At 37.5% G+C, this 23417-nt stretch overlaps 1 protein-coding gene across 8 annotated transcripts; it reads left to right on the top strand.

The window, feature by feature from the left end:
- Window positions 1–5275: 5275 nt before the first annotated feature.
- Window positions 5276–12114, top strand: LOC145688947 (uncharacterized). Of its 8 annotated transcripts, none has more exons than XR_014132032.1 (3): window positions 5276–5411; window positions 9310–9478; window positions 11763–12113. XR_014132032.1 is itself a non-coding variant. In XM_081763110.1 (3 exons), the coding sequence occupies exons 1-3, from the start codon at window positions 7478–7480 to the stop codon at window positions 11955–11957; spliced, it is 384 nt and encodes a 127-aa protein (XP_081619236.1). In that variant the 5' UTR covers window positions 6299–7477; the 3' UTR covers window positions 11958–12114. The 8 variants fall into 8 exon arrangements, 1 of the variants encoding a protein (XP_081619236.1); XR_014132030.1 differs by lacking the exon at window positions 5276–5411 and adding an exon at window positions 5598–5760; XR_014132027.1 differs by lacking the exon at window positions 5276–5411 and adding an exon at window positions 5605–5756 and having other exon boundaries at window positions 11763–12110.
- Window positions 12115–23417: the final 11303 nt, after the last annotated feature.

Raw genomic sequence — 23417 nt, 5'->3', positions numbered from 1 at the left:
TACATAATTTTTGCCTAGTCCTAGTTTTGCAGCACTAGCATCCAAATTTTGTTTCAATATATCTATATACATTTTGTGGTCCATGATTCCATCAATGAAGTGTAGGTTTCCAACCCCAGCGGCACTCATGCACCCCCACACAAGCACACTACCACCACCATACTTCACTGTTGGCAACAGATTGCGAGGTTCAAGTTCTGCATTTTTTTGCGGCCACACTTTCTGGCTACCGTCTGATCCAAAAATGTTAAATTTACTTTCATCCGAGAAGATAACGCGCTCCCACTGCTCTGGGGTGTCTGCCAAGTGTTCCTTCTCGAAAGCGAGGCGTTTCTTCCGGTTCTTCTCGTTCACCCAGAACTTCCTACGAGGAGTCCGTCCATTGTACCCAGCGGCCCGTAGCTGTTTGCGGACTGTTTCGTTGCATACCTTGGTACCGAGTCGCTCTAGCTCTGCAGCAACTTTAGGGGCACTAGTTCGGGGATTTTTCTTGATCGTGCGGACTATGACACGCTTGTCTTGCTCGCTGAGAGATGGGGGTCGTCCAGTCCTCCTCCTATTGTGCAGAGATTTTGTCACACAGAAACGGTCTATCACACTTTGTACCGTTGACCGTGGCCTATCGACTAGCTCCGATATCTCCCGCAGCGATTTCCACTTGTTGTGGAGGCGTAGAATGATCTTTCTCTCCTCCAGTGACGTTTCTTTCCCTTTGCGGCCCATGTTGACAGGGTTGACTGTAGTACTCGCTCAGCAGTTCAGTGAGTGCACCAAGACCGTTGTGGCCGAAGTGACGAGACATCTATCGTCACTCACACCTACCCTTTCCTTCCCCACGTAGCCAGCGAACCGATATTTGCCCAAAAACAAACACACTTCCAAGAAAATGCTGGGTGTACGAATACTTGTTTGGGACCTTAAAATTGTTTATTGTTGTTTTATATTTTTTTCTAGCAAATGTTATACCTTTGTTGTGGATTTTTTGTATGTAATAAATTGTCTGGGCCATACTGCAGCAACAGTGTTATTTTCTCCAGGCATTCCATATGAAATAGCGCTTCACTGGCGCGATTTTTACAAAATTACGAGGTGTACGAATACTTTATTGACTCACTGTAACTACTGTCTCCATGCACAAATCACTGACAGTCTTGGCTCGTGTCCCTGTTCGGGCGACATTAAAATTGCTACCTACCGTTTCTCTCGAGTGCTGGCTTCCGTAGAACTCCCTAAGAAAACAACTGATAACAATTCTGGTCCAGGCTCATGTTCTGTTCAGGCGCAGATTGATAATAGTGAAATACAACAAGTGATTTGACATGAGCAACGTTGGTGCTTTTGAGACTCAGGTTGGATTATACTTACTTTTGCGTATGCATGCGTATACATATACGCGACTGGCAAGCCGACTGTTCGCAGGGATTCATAGACACATGAATGAATACGATAGTATTTCCTTAGATGAATTCTTATTTATTAAATAGGCATATATGTGGATACAGAGGAGAATGAGAAATATTAACAACACAAAATTTTCACTACACAGAGCTTACACGCTCAAACAGAAGAAATTGCACTCACGCAATTGAATAAACGAAATAATGAAAAATAAGACACTTAATATTGCATAGTAGACGTAGATATGCGCACATTATATAAAAACACTAGAAATATAGCCCTTCTATTCGATATTACTTGCACTATATACTTATTATTCGCACTATGAGGCTTTCAATCCGTAATTAGGCCGAGGGGGATGGGGAGATACAGGAAACACTAATCCATGATGAGATTTCTTGACTCCGAAGAAATGCTGTACTCCAAAAGAGGTTGTTCACTTTTTCATTTAACACCAAAATAAGACTCCTATCGTATACTTAATTACTCATCGTACTCCACTTATGTTAATATACCGGCAAAACTTTTCGTTCCTTCTTACTCTGACGGCTTAAGCTCACTCCTCGCTTCTACCAGCGCTTGGGAACCTCCCGTTCACTATAATTAGGGTTGGTAGTGCGTTGTACAAAATAATAAAGAAATGTCAAAGTTTTCTGCGTTCTTAAACAACACAAATATGACGCCGGTATAATGGAGAGCACTGGCAACACATGTTTCGGTCCCGTGGGAATAAAACTTGGAAGCGATAGTCAAAAAAGTGTTGCAGTGTGAACTGGTAGATTTCTCCTATGACTGTTAGATTTTTTTTTACACTACTATTATACATAAAACAGTTCAGTGGAAAGGAGCGAACGTTGGTGATTGTGGGAATAAGTCATTTCACCTACGACTCCTACAAGCTATGAAGACTGTTCTCACGGTTGGAAGGATGACGCAATATGAATGCATGAGAACACAACAGACGACGAGAATTCGTTCACACACACAATATCAACTTCGTGTCCAAAAATATTCCCAACTTTAATAAATGTCGTTATGAAGAAGGTACATGGGAAATAATCATAGTGGCGAAAACCATAAGTTGGTAACTATTTTTAGGGAAAGAAAAAAATGAGTTTGCTACTTCAAAGCACTTTGTCCAGACGATAAGCGTTGTATTAGAAAACAACAAGTCCTTTTTCTACGGTGAAAAATGATGAAAGCAACTGAGGAACACCTGCAGAAAGAGTTGAGTTTCTCACCAGCAAGAAAAATAGCTTTTCTTTCCTCTGAGTAAACTAATGATTTCGTTGCATGAATAAAAGTTAAAGAAGAAATGCAATGTTCGTCCAAATCGTAGTATTGTGGCCAGGCTGACGGTCACAATATGTCGTACTTAATTATTAAATTTGTTTTTATAGCAGGAAGAATGCATACTAAATATCATAAATAGCTGCAATTACAAAATATTGCGTCTAGGTGTTCTTGAGAATCTTTTTGAAAGGTGAACAGCTACAGTAACAGGAAACCGAACTCATCACGATCAGTGGCGGATATAGAAGGTAAAAACTGGGGGCGAAAGAAGCAAGAAGCTAGACTATATAGGTGTGTCATGACTACTATACTTTCAAAAATGCACAAGTAACAGCTGTGAAATTAAATGAAGGCTGTTAAATTGTAATTTTTTAAAAAAAAATCTATGAAGGTCGGATCCTACCACCAATTTGCTTTTAACCTAAGAATACATCCAACGAATATGTCGTGTAGGCTCAGTAGTAGAGTGTTCACCTCTGGCACGTAAGCTTCCTGCTTCGATTCCAGCTCCCGCCAAATGAGTTTTGTAGTGGACATACCGAATGAGTGGGTTTTCCAGGACACACTTGCTTCCTCCTATTATCTCTTATCTCATTATCAGACTCCTGTAGCCTCGGAGCATAATCGTGGGTTTTTTCAAGAAAGGGAAAAAGTGTGCAGAAAGAATGCTTTCGTCACGTGGCGGCGTAGATGAGTACAAAACAAAGCTGATCCATGAATTAAATTTTAATGTTTCATAGTAGCCACAGTTCATTTGGCTCCACTGCAAAACATCAATAACACGAAAACAATAGAAATCAGTCAATTTACAAAGCGAAAAACAAAGAACAGTTAGCTCAGAAGTGGGTTCCTTCTGATTAACATTTATTAATTTTAATGATCAGTTAGATTTGAAAACACACTGGTCATTACCTTTCCGGCCGATACGATCGTCTTCGCTTTCTTCTGTGCTGCATCACCGGTTTCCACCCACTGCTTGGACTGCTGTTTCATTTCTGGCGTATAGTGGTAAATCCATATCTCATCCATTGACACAAATCGCTGCATTAGGATCCTATAGTATTATATTAAATGTTTACATTTGGCAATTTCCAAAATTTAAGGTGAGGACCAATGTACTCCTTCAATTTTTTTCAACGGATGCTCCAATGTATCTATATGTTAAGAAATAGAATAGACCCCTATACATGCCCATATAATCATATAAGGTTAACAGACCTCATCAAAGGGGGGTGAATAACCTACGAAATTTGATTTTTTAGCAATTTTATACCCATGATAGGGAACGTGATAGGTCACCCAAATTTATAGTAATACATATTGATATCATGTACTATAATACCACATGTTTAAATTAGACAATTTACAAAATTTAAGGTGGGCCAAGGTACCCCTCCCAAATTTTAATTGGAGTGAACTAATATACCTATGTCTTAGGTAAGATAATTGACCCCTATACATACCCATATAATCATATAAGATAATAGGATCACATAAAAGGGTAATAACTTACGTCAAAACCAAACACGTGGTCGTACTAATTTTCGAGAAATTTTACCCATAAAAGGAAACGAGGTGGACCATCCAAATTTATCATGATACATATTGAGGTCCTGTACTATAATACCGAATGCTTAAATTGGAGAATTTCCAAAATTTAAGGGTGGGCCAAGGTACCCCTCCCAAAAATTTAAAGGGGTGCATCAAAATACCTATGTCTTATGGAATGGACCCGTGTATACGCCCATATAACCATATAAGGTAATAGGACATCATCAAAGGGGATAAGTTGGGCCTAAAAGCAAACACGTGATACAACGTAATGCTTACGTTTATATTTTGGCAATTTTGTACCCCTAAAAGGGAACAAAGTGAACCACCCAAATTTATAGCGATCTATATTAGGGTCCTATACTATTATACCAAATTTTTAAATTTGGCAATTTCCAAAATTTAAGGGCTGGGCCAAGGTACCCTTTCCAAAAATTTAAAAGCGAGCACCAATATACCCATGATTTATGAATGGGAATGGACCCATGTATACGCCCATATAACTATATGAGATAATAAGATCTCATCAAAAGGGATAAATTAGGTCAAAATCCCCGGAAGTTTAACATTTTGGCAATTTCTTACCAATGAAAGGGAACGAGATGGACCCCCAATACTAATAGAGGTACATACCCTGGTCCTAGGCTACCATACCAAATTTTTAGATTTGATAATTTCCAAAATTTAAGGAAGGTGGGCCAAGGTACCCATGTCAAAATCTAGAGGGGGTGGTCCTAGGTTCCCCTAGGTCAATGACCTGGGCGCTCGGGCGCCACAATTCGGGGGCGACAAAATTGTTCTCAAGTGGGGCAATTACTACTATAGACATAACATTTGTAATATAAGCTTATATACACTCTAAAAACAGTACCCATGATTTTGCACAAGTACCCGTGAAATAGAAGGTACTTCGCTGATGTACCTATGAGAATTCAATGTACCGAAGACTTTAGTGGGTACACACCGCATCTCAGCCTCTTACCCATGAATTAGTGGGTACATGGAAGATTTATGGGTACAGTAAATTCGTACCGAAGAATATACCCATGACAATAAGGTAACATGAACATAAGCAATAGTGTGTGTTATCGGTTGATGTGTTGTTTGTGCATTATTTGAATGAAGATTGGAAAGATTCGAGTTACCAATCAAACGAGTCCCATATAAAAGTAAGTGGAATATTCTGTATTTATAATTGTATTTGGATATTTTAAATGAATTAACTTGTCTAAAATGTATATTATATTTCAATAGTCAAGGGGTGAGGGGGTACATTTGAACAGGGGTTACCTTTGAACATTTAAGATAACAGGCTAGAAATAATAGCATATCTGGTGGTTTCAAAAAAACTGCGTTGCGTGACGGTCAACTGTTATCTGCCATTTTAGTGTAACTGTTGATGAACAGCAGTACTTTATTACATTTGTGGGGTGGAAAGTTGGAATTTGTGTGAAGTTTTGTAAGATTTTTGACAGAAGCCTGTGTTTTGATATTATCTGCCATTCATTGCAGAAGCAAGTACATTAATTTACTTATCTAATGTTGCCCTTTGTATTTCACAATAGTTTGTACTATCTGGGTATTACCAAATTCTGCTTGGTCATGCCGGTTGGGGCAGTTTTGATCAAAAATTTGGGGGCACATTTGAACATTGTTCTACCGATACTTTTCTGAAACTTATAAGTACCAGCAACATGTTTGTGTTCTCAGACAAGGAAGACAAATGTTCACTGCCAACTGCTGATATTGTATGTAGACTTTCTCATCCCATAACTTCTGGAGAGACAAAGCGTACTGCAAAAATTCTGACATTTCATGTTGATTTGCAGAATTTTAGGGTAGAATAAATTTCGTGTCCAGTACCCGGTTAGTAGTGAAAAAAATTTAATTTCTTAGATCTTTTAGATTGCTAGTAGATAGTAATAGGTTTTCCATTAAGCCTATCAGGTGTGACGAGCAAAATTAAAAAGTGAATCATAATCATATTTTCACAGATATGCTTCGATGATCATATTTTTTAAAAATTTTCTTCAGATCACACCTACGCCTATAGATATGTTGTCCGCATATCCTTTTGTGTGTGTGTGTGTGTGTGTGTGTGTGTAACGTATAACGTACAGCATATATGCAGGCCCGTATTTAGGTAACTACTATTCTGTGCTCGAACACAGAACGTCACAATTTAGAGGGCGGCAAAATTTTGGAATTTTTAAAAGAAAAAAGATTCACAATAAAGTTACATTTAACACTACCACACTAAGAGTCCCGCGCAAGAGCGAGAAAATGTTTAATTCGCTCTAATTACAGTAGTTATTAATTAGCTAGCTTATCTGATTATTTTAAAAAGTTATCCTCTCCTACTCCCACCCCAAGGGGTGAGGATGAACTTGAACATCATGAAAACTGATACCGCTAAACTCAGTGACCTCGAAAACAATGAATTCAACACTTATATCTGTCGTTTTCGATTACTTTTAAACTCTCGCCCACCTCACTCGGTAGTTGAGTATGACCTTGAAGTTGAATAGGATTGAAACTGTCACTATTCATCTCAGTGACCCCAAAAACTATGAATTCAATTCAATTCAGATGTGTTTCCGAAGGGGAGGCAAATTATTTAGAGCAAAGAGGCGCACAATATACAAATACGGGCCTGCATATATGTTTCAGCAATTATTACTATTATTATTATTTCCTTGAAATACGCGATTGGTTAATTCTTGTGCCTTAAACCGTTAATGATCCTTTGTTACATTAGCCTTGTTGTTCGTAAACGAATTCATCCTGAAAATAACGATTATTGTAGTAAAATAATGGTTTGTTCAAAACTGCCCCACGCATGTTCAAATTTACCCAATACTTGTTTAAATCTACCTCCCAAGGGGGTAGATTTGAACGGCACCCCCTGCTCCCTTGCACAGAATGACAAGATCAAACAAAGTACTCTATTTTATGGCAAATATAATGTATATTATATTTAGCTTTTGCTACAGTTCTATAAGGAAATTTACTGAGTGTTTGGAAGCAAAAACGAATATTCGAAAACACATGTTCAAATGTACCCCCCTCATCCCTAATTTAAGCGATAGTTCCTTTGAAACAATTTTTGATGGTTAAATTTTAAATCTAGTTTTTTTAACATGCACAACATGCTAATTTTCGTGACTTTATCTGAATAATATTCCGACTTTTCCGTGGGTGCCATTAACGTATGTAGGTAAATCAAGAGTCATTTATGGAATTGAAAGTGCAAGGGTAAGTGTTCCACAGACATGCTTACGTGCACTTTGCATTTCACTGGTTTGTATAGGTTGTGTTTGTGGCTTCTGGTGCTTACGTTCAAGGGAACGTTTACTAAATCCCTGTACCTTGTGCTTGTGCAAGGACTTCGCCTTGTATCACCGGACCAATTTTTGGAAATTTACAGGGTGAATTGGAGAATTTATTTTGTTTTGAGAGGAAGAGTGAGTGAAAGTCAGATGAGGGGAATAGTGATTTCTGTAGGCTGTGTTTGATATTGTAAGGGATACTGTATGTAGAGGCGGAAGTGACTGTTAGGCGGAGAAGTACACTTGCTATGATTTAGTGGCGGGAAAGACAGTGTGGTAATAGCGCATATATGTCAAGATTGTGACATACGGTATCCTGTTTGCGTTTTATAAAATTATACAAAAATAACAAATGTCAGTTGTTGAAATTGTGTGAAAGACACAGTATACTGTTTACAAGTGGAGCTTTACTAATATGAAGTGCTATTGAAGCTAGTATCATTGCCAAAAACCATCTGTTTCACTACCAACTCGCATACCCACCATCGCTGACATGCCTGCTTCCTTCGGACGCACCCAGCACTGTAGTACACATCCGGGCGCCGTGTTTATACGCAATAGTAATTTTTTATGCCAATTTTAAAAGTTTACATGCCTCTGTTTTGAAGGTAACTGAACCTAACCTAGCCTCACGTAACGTAATGTAATCTAACCAAGTGTAGTACACTTTAGTACTTTTTTCTATTTTCATGTGGCGCTCGATATAACACAAATGTCCCCTTCTCCTTCGGACACCGGTCACAACGTTGCACCCCTCTACCTTCTACGGATACCTCGAAGTCCTTGTACAAGTACATGACAAAGAAAACATACCTAATGTGCACACAGAGAAGGCCTACTTTTATCAAAATGCGGCAATAAAACTCGCAATATAATGGGGGAGGGGTTATCCTTTTCCTCACCTGATAGGCCTACATCACGAAAGTAACGACGAAAACCAAAAGGACTTAAATTAACATGGCTCTAGCTGATATTCCACAAGTTCGTAAAAAAAAAAAAAAAAAAAAAAAAAAAAAAAAAAAAAAAAAAAAGTGAAAGCAATCGAAGGAAAGATTTAGCAACTGGGCCTGTTTTTTTTTATGAACGGTGCTAGCTTAAACTTGGCCAAAACAAAAATATAATATACGGTTCCTTCGAAATGTCAGTGTTTCTTGCTCAGTGTTGCAAACTCAAATAGGAAATGCAATATTTCAAACTAAACAAACAAACAGACAAATATAATTTCGTTAAACTTTCCTGATCCACTCAACAATTTGTTTGTAAATACTATGATTGTACTCGTGTGTAATTTATAAGACCCCCAAAATAACTTATGCTACTAACATTTAATTTTAATATTTCTCGATACAGCTGGTGGGAAATATTTTGTTGGGTGCCAGTATCTGTCTGCTACACAGGGTTAGCAAAAAAAAAAAAAAATACCTTTCTTTTGAACCGGTGTTTTGGGTTAAATAAATTTCTTAATTACTTAGATTACATATGGATATAAATGATTTTATTTGGCCTTAACGTCCTTATGCAACACAGTGATATGAGAGTAGTTTTTTTCCGAAAGTAGACATCGATTACAAGGAAAATGTTTAGCTGTCTGATGCAATAGGAATAAATAGCGCGATTAAAATACAAATGTGTTGCTTCATCTTTAAAGCACAGTAACTTTTATTTTGATTTATAATTATGAATTAGCTTATTATTGGTAAAATAAAAGTGACAGTTCTCTTCTCTTCTTGTTCATAAGGTATTTTCATAAGAACATTGACAGAGGAAGAAAGAGGCAAAAACTGATATCAAAAGAGGAACAACGAACCTGTGTCGTTCCAAATGAACCCTTGGCCGGTTCATCTAATGAGAAATCGCATTCATCAAATTCAACAGAAAATGTATCTGACTACTTACTGGAGTTAGAGGTAATTATATTAGAGTATTGTTTTATATTAGCGAGTGACCGTAGGGCAGTTGAGTAGAGCGTTGGCTTCGTATTAGGAAGGTCCTGGGTTCGCGCTCAGCAACCGCTTATCTCTGGTTTCTCTCAGTCGTACTAGCCAAATGCTGTAATGGTGCCTTAAATAAGGCCAGTGTCGACTTTTTAAACCCGTTAACATAGGTAATAGTATTGTACGAAATTTTAACAATTTATTTTTATCTTTTGCAATTTTTTATTATTTTGAAAATAAATTTATTAGAAATCGCAACATCAATGTTTCGGATGTCTTTCAGATCGTCATCAGTAATTACAGTAAATTGGAGAAGGAATTTTGAATAGCCTGTTTATGCAATATTCATGTATTGTAGTAAAATCTGGTAATATGGTAGCTAGGATACAGAAGGATATTCTTTATTTTCTGTTAGAATAGAAGTGCTTGGAATTGGGACCACGCAATTTGATTAATTTCGTTTCTTCGCCTTTGCGTTGTGATCTCAATCCGTTATTTTATGAGCCATAGATAGCAGCAAAATCGAAGTATGTTTTAATAAATATTCGCTTTGATAATTTAAAGATCATATAAATGTTATCTTACCATTAAAATGGTAAAGTGTTGCTACGTATCTTTAAATAGCAGTAATAATTATAGGTACTGTATACATTTATTACATTTAGTAAACTTCCAATTAATTAATTACTGTACCAATACCTGTTTTCCAATCACACATCACTTTTGAAGAAATTGCTGGAATTACTGTATCAGTGAATGCTCAAGATAAAATTCATTGTATATTGATTGCAAAATTCTAAATTTAATAGATTAAACTATACTTATCTAAAGTTGTATAGATCTTTCCGCGATCTGCCGCTCTTTTTCCACGGAATTGCTGCAGTTTTTTAATATATTTTTATTGTATACATTTTTTCTTTTACTTCTGACATCCTTCTACCACTAACAGATTACATCTGTTGCACATAAGAATTTAAAAGTACTTTGAAACCAATTTTGCAGTTCAGAAAAAAGTCTTGTATCAGCTTTTACTTGATTTTGTAAATGAGAACGAGAGTAGACCGTAGTAGCCGTGCGCTTTGAAGTGTCAGGCCGCTGACTTCAATGTTCCAGGTTCGATCCTCACTGGAGCGTGGTTGTTTGTGGATTTTAGAAATTTACCCAGCCAAAGTCGAGAGCTGCTAAAATCAGGGTTTAAAAAAAACAACCCACCTGCGCCCATATCGGTTTGCTCGAATTTAATTTATTTTTCAAAATATCTAAATGTCTGTGGGTAAAAGTGTTAAAATGTAATTTATATTTCAGGATTCTCATAGTCAGAATTTGCAACAAGGGGGGCGCGGTAGTTCAATGGTAGGGCGTTCACCTCCGGTGCTTGGGGTCCCTGGTTCGATCCCAGCTCGCGCCATGTGGACTTTGTGGAGGACAATCACCGTACTTGTGAGTTTTCTCGGGGTTCTTCCGTTTCCTCCCACTTTCTTCAATTCACCATTTCGTTCATTTCTCTTCATCACAGCCTCCTTTAACCCACAAACCATAACCATGGGACGTAAAACTCAAAGACTTCATTTATTTCAAATATAAGCATAATCTATACATTAAATTGTATAATCATCTCAATTAATTCCATAATTATCTCAAGCTAAGTTTTTAAAAATTCATTCAGTACTTTACAAAGATCCTAGAAAAGACCTAATTAGTATATATTGAATTATATAGTATGCCTAAAAGTCCAAATTTTGTAAAAATCACTTTCAATGTGATCTGCTTAGTTGTATGACTAATATATTCATCAAAAGCTCAATAACCAGGTGGGTTTTTTCCAGGTGTTTCCAACCGAAAAAAACACCTTTTTTGGCTGAGCTGGGCCTACATGGGCAAACTCTGACGAAAATACAGTTTTTACCAAGAACAAGCGAATTCCAAAGTAAAGTTATAAGTTTTTGTAGTATGTTACCACTAAAAAAACGTACCAAAGTATAACATATTTCGTTTTTAAAATTAATATTGTTAACCATTCTAAGGAGTACTTCTGTTTGTTTGTCGTCTTTGTAGAGAATTATCGTGTCGTCTACATAACGATAGTATGTAAACAACTTTTCAATTTAGATGTAGCTACACTTGATACGATAATTGTTGCATATTTTACACAGCATTGTTATTTCGTGATTTTATTTCTTTATGTAAATATGTACTGTATTCTTTATATTTTATTAAACATATCTAAACTCATTCCTTTTGGATATATATATTACAGGCATCGTTTCCAGAAACCTTGAAACCTCAAGGACCAACCCTGTTCTATACTGCCGAGTCCAAAATGCTGTGGAAAGGAAATGGAGAAACAGCTGTGATATCGAGGAGACCTCCCTGCTGCTCTCATGTATTTATTACGTTAAGAATTTATAATACCCAACTTGGTTTGGACAATTTCTGGAACTTGCAATTTTAGACACTTGACAAAGAAATATTAAACGCACCGTACTGCAGAAACCACGCCATGGAACATATAAAACACTAAAAATTATAACGAAAACAACTGTAAGAATAACAATTAAACAATAGCAATAAACTTGTTTTTGTATCACTTGAATTATGTTCCTGTATATCAAGTATTTTTAGCGCTTCATTTTAAAATAGTAATGTTTATTTATTTAATAAGATTATATAATGTAGCAGCAAAAATTGTGAACAATAAGCTTAAAATATCAAATATGCATTATCAGCGCCCTCCCCCCAATCCAAGAAACCAGTCTGGTCCTTGGTTGTTCTTGAAATTTTTCGCGTAGCTTCCGGATCTGCTATATTCAATTTGGGATGCTTTAATCGGTGTGAGTCCGCACGCGCAAACTGAAGTATTCTTTCTTCATTCCTAATCCACAGCTTGAAGAAGAATATGTCATTTTGTCCCAAGTAAAATAAAATAACAGCTGAGCAAAGAAAATAAGTTTTATTAAAAACTAAAAGCTTAGCTTTTAATTAAAGGTATTTGCATTGCTCAGCTGTTGTTTTATTTGGGTTGATAAAAGCAGAGCTTTGATGTCGAAAATATCATCGATGGCATTTTTAAGTATTTTCATTATTTTCATCAGAAAACTTGTAACTTAAACATCCTTCAGGAAAGACTGAACGTCCAAAAGGTGCTACAATATTTGCCCACAGTTACGAGGACTTTGTATATTTGTGGCAGCATAGAAAGCATCACTAAGGGAAAAGGAGGTCTCAGTTCTGTATGGCATCCAATCTTAGGGGAAAAAAAATACGATTGTTCTTTCACTAAAGGTGACATGCTTTCCGAAGGTGATGTTTGATGGATAATATCACACTGATGTTCATTCTTTTGCAGAATACCTCTTATAGGAGTTCCATATTATTCCGGAAGGACAGATTCTCCATTTTTTAATCAGGAGGCGCGTCCTTCCAGTAGGACGAATGGCCGTACTTTATTATTAATATAAAATGTATTCAAACATTTCAAATCAAATAAATATTTGTGTTTAAAATAAGGAACAATACAAGGAGCAATAAGGAACAAAGTACAAGGTATATTCATATTCATATGTATATTTATACAAGGTATATTCAGGTACAAATACTGAAAATCTGACTTTGCCTTTGAATTTCTAATGAAATCTAGTCTTAAAGATGATACATCACATGACCCTTGTTTCCATTTTTTAAAATAGATTAAACCAATATTTCTGCTTGTGAAATGGGCAACAGACTCACGTTACGAAAGTTTTCACGCGCCTACCTAAGTTTAATACAGAACCATCACATTTTTTTAACATATTTACGTTAATTAGAGTGATTGCTGTTTTTAATGTTGACTGCAAAATGCTTAGATTACAACCTATAATAGCAAATGTTGTTAAGTGTTGTAATCTAGATATTGACTGAGTCACCTTGTGTTTATCAATAAAACAGGTACAAAATGAAATGAAATCTTTGAGTTTTACGTTCCACGGTTATGCTGGCTAGGCTAAAGAAGACGGCGATGATGATAAATGAATGAAATGGTAGAATGAAGTGGGAGGCTATGGGAGAACCCCGAGGAAACCTACGCACACGTGTTTGTCCACCACAAAGTTCACATGGCGCGAGCTGGAGTCGAACCAGGGACCCCATGCACCAGAGGTGAACGCTCTACCACTGAACCACTGCAGCTCCATGTAATAGGCACAGTCAGAAACAATATTAACTTAAGTATAGGTTGAAAGTATATGAAATTATAGCTCCAACCTATACTTAATATTGTTTCTGACTGTACATGTACCCATGAAATTAGGAGCTTTAGTACCCATGAAAAATATTTGTACTAAGAAATCACAGGTTCATTGTACCTGCTACCTCTTGGGTACCATGTACCTGCTAAATTAATGGGTACAAAACGGCCGTTTTGTACCTCTGAAATAGTGGGTACTGTATTTAGAGTGTACTTTGGTCTACTGACCTTGAATTGCAAGTTTAAAAATTTCATCAGTTTATCCACTGAAAAGTATCGATAATTCAACAAGGAAATAATTAGACCATGCTAATTTAATTGAAATTTATCGTAATTTTACCTATGACAAACACTTTACCATTTTATATCGTAAAGGCCAGATCCATCGTTATTGTAAGAGAGCGGTGCTGAAGCGTTTGCGGTAGAAATTCAAACTCCGATGAGTTAGAATTTCAGAACCTGATTGTATTACAAGTGTAAACTCTTTAGTCGGTAAAGGGGCAGTGGATCAGTCAGAGTTGATGACGATGTCTTTTGGTGGGTCAGTGGTTCATGGTGGATGGTGGGTCAGGGTGGATCATGGGTCAGACTGGGTCAAGGTGGGGGTCGGTCGTGGGTCACGGTGGGTGCAGGATCAGTGGGTTGTGGATCAAGGTTTCATTGACCCACGCCGTCTCTGGGTTAACTGGTTTGGGTTCGGTTTAAACTTGAAACAGAATGTGTCCGTCTATTTCAGAAAACGAACCGTAATTTGGTTCAGTGTTGTCTGAAAATAGACACTATATTGCCACTTTTCAGAATATCCGTATACATTTTGGAAAAGTTCCAAACGAAATGTAATACAGCTTGAAAATGAAATCCTTACGTTTAATTTCCAACGATTATGCCTGTTAGGTTGAGGATGACTGATTAAAACAAGTGAATTATGATGGACGAATTGGTGGAATGAAAAAGTGGTTGTCCCGAGAAAACCAACGAGCACGATATGTCCGTCTGAAGCTTACTTGCCTTGGGAACGAACCAGGCACTCCACTCATCAGATAGTTCAGTAGGCGGGGTCTCAGTTTCGATTCCCGGTAGGAGAGCCTTTGAAATATTACATGTCCACGATGTATCTGTGTTCGTGTCCCTGTCGTTCAAGGTTACTGGAAATACCGTAAAACGAAAAATGAAATATTTGAGTTTTACGTCCCACGGTTATGCCGGTTAGGATAAAGGAGGCGGTGATTATGAGAAATGAATGAAATGGTGGAATGAAGAAAGTGGGAGGAAACGGGAGAACCCCGATAAAACCCACGCACACGGTATTTGTCCATCTCAAAGTTCACGTGGCGGGGGCTGAGATCGAACCCGGGACCCCAAGCACCAGAGGTGAACGCTCTACCAGTGAGTCACCGCGGCCCCCTTGTAAAACGAGAATAACCGAATATAATAAGTTACGGAGATACTTTAAGTCTTTTTTAAAAATTAAACTTGAATTCTCTGAACTATAATATTTTATCATGATCGAAATCAGTGTTTCATCGTTAATGAAATATTGGAATTTTAAACGTTTGCAATTAGTTTCATAGACTAGTATTTCTTGACTTTTACTTAAAAGAGCGGTCTTAGGGTAGTGGCTTGAGCATTCGTTTCGTGAGTTAGGGGTCCACGGTTCGAGTCCCTCCAAGGATATTCAGAGAAATTTTATAATTTAGAATGTAGATATTTATGATGTATAATAACATGAAAAATAGTCAATTTCTCTCGTTCTTACAATTTGGAATTGAAACGACTCCCTTCACAAGGGAAAAACTAACAGCATGACGTCACAGTCTACAATCTCGATTTCTATGGTCTGAAAATTTCGCGTGTTTCGCAAACAATTCATAAATACAAACGGGTCATCAATCAGGCCTAGTATGAGGCATAACTTTGTCTGAAACATCACTGTGGATTTGTTATTAAGTTCTTCCACTCTAACTAGAAACAATAATATTTTCGTTCGTCATTTTCAACACGTTCTATGTATTCGTTCAACAAAAATTGGTAAATAGGAACTATTCTATTTTATATGTTTGTATATTTTGTTAAAATATGAATATAACGGCATACATAATCCAATGTCTTTTACCCAAAGAAATGGTGTTACTATATACGGTGATGAAGACAAATCCTACTTAGTTACTGTTAAGGCATCCGAATGTTCGATTTTCATATTGTCCAGTAGCTGACACTTTTCCCCCTCTTCTTTTTATTTTTGTAAACTTCATTATGCTTATTTGCATTGGAATAGGACGTAATATTGAGGTAGCAAATATACAGTAATAATAATAATAATAAGAAGAAGAATATAGAAGACAAATTCGGTATGAGGACACATTGTACTAAAATCTCTAAAATCGCCCCTAGCCTTAGACAGAAGTTACAAAATTATATGGATTAGAGAGAAGTGTCAGGACCATCAGGGCATACCCTCTGCATACGTCCCTGCAACTAGCTAAATGTTAATACGGAAAGTTGCGAGGGAAATTTCATGTAGGCCCTAGAATGTAGGGATACAGAACTCACAAGAGCCGTAAGAAAATTTGATTTTAAGTAATGGTTATGTAGGCTAAGCTACAGAAGACATCGCTGATGAGAATGAAAGAAATATTGGAATAAAGAAAGTGGGAGGAAGTGGAACCCGGAGAAAACCTACAAACAGGGTGTTTGTTCAGCACAATGTCCACTAGGCGGGAGCTCGGTGGAACCGGGTGAACTATTAAATTAACAACACTTCAGTTATAATAATAATAATAAGAAGAAGAAGAAGAATTGTATTAAATTTTAAAGTTGCCCTTAAATTTGGCAAAACTTAAACATGGGGATTTCGGAGTAGGGGTTCGAAAAACCCTATAAGATTCAGTGTACAGAGCAATTGTTATTTAAAGAATGGACATACACTATTTCGAGAATCCAGACAAGACGAGAAATGTTTACGATACTTTTCGTCTCATCTCGATTGTCATCTCCAAAGCGAGACGATAATTTGAGTTAGCCTTGTCCCGTCTCGAATGTAAAATGTTAATTTTCATTTTTGCTTGTTTTAGAAACGAGATGAAAAATTCCTCTTCTCATAGGCAACATTAAACAAAACCAAAATATTTTTGCTAAATGTCACGTTTCTGCTTGTAATGGTATGACCTGAGCGATGATTAGCTCTTAGCTTTTAATAATCTACGACATAATAATAATTATTATTAGTTTATTATTATTACTATTATTCATCATGAAGATTTGATAGTTAAAATATTGAAACATCTGAGTATTCAAATATCTGAATATAATAAAACGTTTGTCATCGTCGATCAATCGCCATCAAGAATCCTAAAGTAAAAGGTGCCCAATGTGGATTCGAACCATGAACCTCCAGATTACTGGTCCAGCGCCTTAACCACAGAAACCACGATCACTACGCAGTAAATGATTCGTCTTTAGAATCGTTACTTTAGGTTTCTTTGCCTCCGCTTGCAAAGTTGTATGTTATATTTCTTCGTTTCAGAATGTCTTTCGTATTTCTTTTATGATGATATAAGTGAATGATCTTCGAAAAAAGTTTATATTAATAACTAGAGTTGTTCTTAAAACTTTGGTTCACAAGTTTGTTTCTTTTCCATACGAAACCACAGATATGACTGATTTAATTCGCATACTCTGCATTTGTTTCAAAGTAGTCGCCATTACCTGATCAATGATTGATATCCGCCACGATACACTGTAACTAAGTTACAAGAGGTTTACGTCCTATCTGAACGGCGCATTCACCGAGTCAACTTTTGGAATATCCAATTAAGTTAGCTTTCAACGTAGCTAAAGGAAACGTATGTGAACGAGTACATAGAGTTCTCTGTAGGAGAATGGATCAAGTCATGGTTCGATAACTACAAGGTTCGTCGTTCGAAATCCGTCTCGGTAACTTCAGATTTTTTAAAATTCTTAATTCCTCAGTTTTCAAGATCTTTCTCTGCCTTCGTAATCATCTGATGCTCTAAAAAGGGTTCTCTACCTGAGTTGGATAACTGTCTAATGTGATCCTCTCAGTTCGAAACCTTCCCTTCTGTTTCACAAAATCACAATTTTCGTCATAATACGAGTGCTGTCCAATCATTTTTCCCCAATTCTAAATCTGTGTATATAATCCCTCTCTGTCTCCATACTTGAATCTCTCTCTCTCTCTCTCAATGTCGCCCAGGAACTCATATGGCTTGAGATCAAACCTTCGACTCTTGAAACGAAATGTAAGCTCTCTAGCAATGTGCTATCGGAACTCTATAGGTTTTTTGCTAAAAGCAGTGTCTTTTAGACTTTATTCGAAGAGGGAGAGATTCTCCGCCGACATAAGATTTTCACTTTTTTATTAGTGTATTACTATACATTTGATCAAACAAAGAAGCTCACGGGAGGAGGAATTAAACCCTCCCGTCCTGCCCAAATGACGCCCCTGGAACATTTGCTTGCAATTACTGAAAAGAAATGAAATGAATAATTGAATAACACTCATTTCTGTCAGTAGATATTTTAGAGTTCTGTGCGTGCATTACAGACTTTAGGAAGCACAAAGCTACAGCCGTTATTGGCAATTTCCATAGATTTCTTAGGGAGCATCTTACTAGCCTGCAGTCTTTAAAGAAGGGAAAGAACGAAACTAAAGGTCTTTGTCAAGCTCTGCGAACATTGTGAGACTTTTTTTAACCCTTTCCGGATCCTGGCTTTTTGGGCTATTTTTTAGACTTTCAGTCAAGCAGCTACTGTATCGTCACTATTTATCCTAGGGTCATGGTTCATACCTCATTCTCTTCAGAATAGAGCTGGCTTTCGAATGTTACCACTTGCATGCTCATACCATATACCAGAAGCGGGAAAAAATGTCAAAGTGAAAATTTCGGAGGGAAAATTTTTTTTCTCGAACTTTGGCCCCCCCTGGACCCCCCCTGTGTGATCGTAGCCATAAAAAAAATCTGATAAATAGTACTTGGTATACTGAATGTGTGTGCCAAATTTCAAGTTTCTATCTTAAATAGTAAAAGCGGGAGCATTTTTATCAAAAATTCCCACAATGCCCCAAAGTACCATAAAACACTACGATCTCAGGGAAAAAATTCCTGAGACATCCCTAATTACCCTATTACTATAATCCGCCAATCATTCTCTTCAGAATAGAACTGTCTTTCAGGCGGTACCATTCACATGTCTCCATCATGTATCTAAGGCGGGAAATTCATGAAAAAAGGGATTTTTTGGGGCAAATTTTCCTTTTTTTCAACTTTTGCCCCTCTGGACCTCCCTGTTTTTACGCAGAAATCGAAAAAAAAACTTCTGGTAAATGCTACTCGGTGGACTGAATGTTTGTGCAAAATTTCAATCTTCTACGTGAAAAAAATAGGCCCACCAGAAAAAATTTCCCTACCATGCCCCACTTTTACCCTATACAGAAGTATATTTGGATAAAAATTCCCTGAGACATCCCTAATTACCCTAGGATAATAATTCGACCGTCGTTCTCTTCAGAATGGAACTGCCTTTCAGACGGTATGACTCACGTGGTCCTATCATGTATGTAAGGCGGGAAAATGACGAAAAACGGGATTTTGGGGGTAAAAAATCCCTATTTTTACCCCTTTGCCCCTCTGGTTCCCCCCTGTTTTAGCACTGACATCGGAACAAAAAATCTGGTACATACTACTCCGTGGAGTGAATGTTTGTGCAAATTTTCAATCTTCTACGTAGAAAAATAAGCCCGCCAAAAAAATATTGAACATACGCTTAGAAAATGAGAAAAGAAATTTTTGACTTATGACGTCATCACCTCCTATGTCTGGACGCAGGACGGTCTGAAACCATACGTAATGTCTTCTGCAAGGCCTCTGGACTTGGAAAACAAAAAAAAAACCGGACGAAAAAGCTCAAATAGAAGAGAAATAACGCAATGTAGCATGAAAAGTGCATATGTTACAAATTGTACCATAGGATCCCGAAGGGGTAGGCTCTTAAAAATATTTCAGAACAAACGAATGAAAAAGACTGTTTTAATGCTATAACGTTGTAAACTTGATTCCTGTTTCTTTTTCAGCTGAATGGAAAGAGTGTACTACGTCACACACACTGCTTTAGACAAAGAGAGGTGGAGGAGGGGGAGGAGTTAGATTGAATATTAGAAGCAAATAATAGATTGAGACATGTATTTCTGGATGTATAAAACGGTGCAAGACTTTGTTATTAACTTGGACTTAGAATTTATGTAACGATTTCTATGCCGCGAACTGTACACCATCAAACTCTAATCTTGTCAAACAAGCTTTTCTCACACCCTGGCGTTGTAATTCAGAGTAAGATAGCAGTATTAATTACAGAAAACTAATCAGCAGAATCATGCGTTTACCCACCCCTCCTTTTCAACACACACAGAAGTTGAAAAAACTATTTCTTGAAAAGTTCTCTTCCACCTTCTTTTAACGTTTACCGCTAAGATTATATTTAACTAAACAAAAGACGCATATTATGCCTTATCATCTGAAGTGATTTAACTAACATAAATTAAAAGTGAGTACCATTAGAGTCAAGCAATGGAGTAGCAATGTGCGACAAGACTCCATATAACGCCCTACCAACACCAGGTCTACTCAAATTGATGTCTGCCCCACGTGCAATCCTTGCAACCCTTTCAACAGTTTACACAAGATTGAGCGACGAGCATTGGAGTTTACACCCTGCATATTCTTTAAAGCTAATGAGTAGACCGGACGATAATAAGTCTTCTTTAGGGCTTGTTACCAACTGGAGACAAGTAGTGCATTTCTTCGTGATCGCTGATATTTTGTATACAAAGTATCTAGCAATATAAACCATAGCATTTTGTTCAAATGGATTCTACTCGCAATCAGCAACAGATGGGACTTCGGAAAATATAGTATTAATGGCGGTTGTGCTAGAAGCTTCTCCACCATCAGCATTTCCTGTTCCAGTGTTTCCTGTTTGAGCATTTGGAGCAGAGAATTTGCAATGTTGCGAGACTGATTCTGGTACATAGATGCCAACAACACATCAGAATCGGCCTTGCAGTTTGTCAAGTCCGAACGTCTCAACAAATTGTGTGCAACAACAGCTCGCATAGCGAACTGAAACTGCATACAGTCAGGACAGTCATTAAACCTACCCCGTCCTCTAATTGAAGAAAAGGTGTTTTCAAGACAATCCTGATTAAGGCGTTCGTTTAACAAAAAGTCCTCACCCTCTTCCTTCAGTTTCTCCCAAAGCTGAATCTCAGCACTAAGCGTTAACAACCAACCCTTTTTACAAGGTGGCGTAACTTTACTTCCATCCGATTTCACAAATTGCCATCCACTGACGCTTCTTGCGCCATACATCAACATGGGGTGACTTTGCAGTTACACCTCTTGCCATTTCTTTGGCGTAATGAAAAGTGCGACTGTTGAATGAATCATACAGCTCATCCATCTCGCCACACAATTCAGCTGTGCAGGCTGCCCTGGAAGGTAGTGCTGCAACAGATGTGAGCAAGCAAATACCTGCAGCAACAGAGTGACTAAAAACCTGTGCTGCAAGAGAAACACGCTTGGTTCGCAACCTACTAACATCTACGTGTTGCTTTGAAAGCTCAGGACACGTCCGATATTGAAGCTTAGAGTCTATTTCATAGAGTTGACGGATGTAGTCCCATAAAGCAGACTCGCAGCCTTCATCCCCAAACAGTACTTTGTACTTTTAGATATTGTTACGGACAGATTTTAGCAGGTGTGGTGGATCATGCACTGCAAAAGTTTTGCGACCATTATGCTCGAAATGTGGATGATCTGAGGACACATTTAAATTCTTGTACAGTCGCTCATTGTGAACACCTTGATCACATACGGCAGCTTCTAATGTCAGCCCAGCTTCTGAGATTTTTGTACACACTTCCTTGATAAGAACTTCAAGCACAGAAGCCGGAGTGCCATTAGTACTAAACAAATACCCTATTGGTTGCTTCCAGTTGGTACAAAGGCCTTGAATCATAAAAGTAAAGACATGTGTAGCTAAGCTTGGCTGTTGGTTCGGATTGACATATGGTCCATAGTTTTGAAACCCAACAAACCTTTCTTCTTTGGAGTTATACTCTACACTGATACGTAAGGCACTACTGAACTCACTGGATAGACCCTCACCTGCCTCTGCTGGGCAGGATAACGTAGGTGAACACTACTAAAAACACTTAGATTCTTCCTCATCTGTCCCTGCTGGGCAGGATAATGTACGTGGAGAACAACTAAGACCACCTACTGTTGGTGGACAAAGACGTCGTAGGTGAGGTACTATTCACATCACTGGTAACGCATACATCGACTGTGTAGAATTGCGTAGGTAGGGCACTATTTACAATATCGCTGGTATATCCACCTAGAAATGAGTAGGACAGTATAGGTGGGGCACTATTTACAAAATCACTGGGAACCTCACCTGTGTTGTCTATACTATACACAAAACTATTAGTTACAGTACTATCTATACTACATACAAAATTATTAGTTGCACAGCACTCTGTACTATATACAAAATTACTACATACATTGTCACTGGGTATTGAATTCACTCCATCATTCATACCTGGTTCATTATTTAAACCAGCGTCCACATCTACACCTAGCACGCAGGCTGATGGTAGTTCATCACTTATGCGATGACTGCCTGAAGTGCTGGGTGACTGAGGGAGAACACTTTCTTCGTTTTTCTGGTGATTCATCCCTACCTATTTTCAAGTCTTGAACCGCAGTTCGTGTAAAACGATTCCTAAACGTCGACGGGAAACACCACTCTTGAAACTGGCTACCACAAATTTGGTAACGTTTATGGAGTACCTCTGTGAAGTGAACTTTTAAATTCTCTTGGTTGATCGCCTCCAACCATAATGCACTCCTACAATAAAGCAAGTTTTAAATTAAAATTTCCAGCATGTGTGGCAAAATAAATTTTAAAATATCAAAATCAAGGTAAAGTCAAACAGAGCGTTTTACATGTATTTATATCTTACCTCAGGCTATCCGAAACACTAAAACAACATTTCATATTCCTTTCAAACTTATAAAGGTAACCAAGAAGGTTATGTCGCTTTTTGTGGAGATCTGTGTTCAATTGGCCCTCACACCGTCAGTTGAACGGGAATGGAGATAAGGCGAAGGCCAGTTGTTGGTGTGGGTATATTCAACATATTACCTCGTTGTGACGTTCACTTACACCCTGAACTTGCGTAAGGACAGAGTGAATATGGGACCTCCACGGAGTGTCATCAGGGCTTGAATGTTATACGAGTTCAAACTACAACAGTATGTTGTATATTTTACTTGTAACAATCGTAATTTACTTGTAATTTTGGGTCATAATGTATTTTAAATATATACTAGGCAGATTCTGCTAATAGAAGAAAAGAAAGACCAAGAAATAATATAGTTATAATGTTAATATATAAAAATGTTTTATGTAATATATAATTTTAATGTCGTCGTCATGACAACAGAAAATTAAATAGAATTATTCAGTTGACTAAGTAGACATCTTAGAAATTTGTGTAGAAATAAACTGTGCGTTTCTCCTTTACATTTATTAAACAAAGTGCACAAAGTAGTAATTTTGTGTGTTTAATGGCTCGATATTAATGTTTAAGAACCAGAGATA

Source organism: Thermobia domestica, chromosome 7 (genome assembly GCF_964235325.1).
Source record: "Thermobia domestica chromosome 7, izTheDome1.hap1.1, whole genome shotgun sequence".
Taxonomy (NCBI): Eukaryota; Metazoa; Arthropoda; class Insecta; order Zygentoma; family Lepismatidae; genus Thermobia; species Thermobia domestica.
This window is presented reverse-complemented; position numbering and strand designations above follow the sequence as displayed.

Excerpts from the sequence above, each read along its gene's own strand:
- LOC145688947 (XM_081763110.1), top strand. The coding sequence starts at position 7,478 with ATGGAATTGAAAGTGCAAGG. Across the intron at positions 7,498-9,309 it reads ATGGAATTGAAAGTGCAAGG|GTATTTTCATAAGAACATTG; the intron begins GTAAGTGTTCCA and ends CTTGTTCATAAG. Across the intron at positions 9,479-11,762 it reads ACTACTTACTGGAGTTAGAG|GCATCGTTTCCAGAAACCTT; the intron begins GTAATTATATTA and ends TATATATTACAG.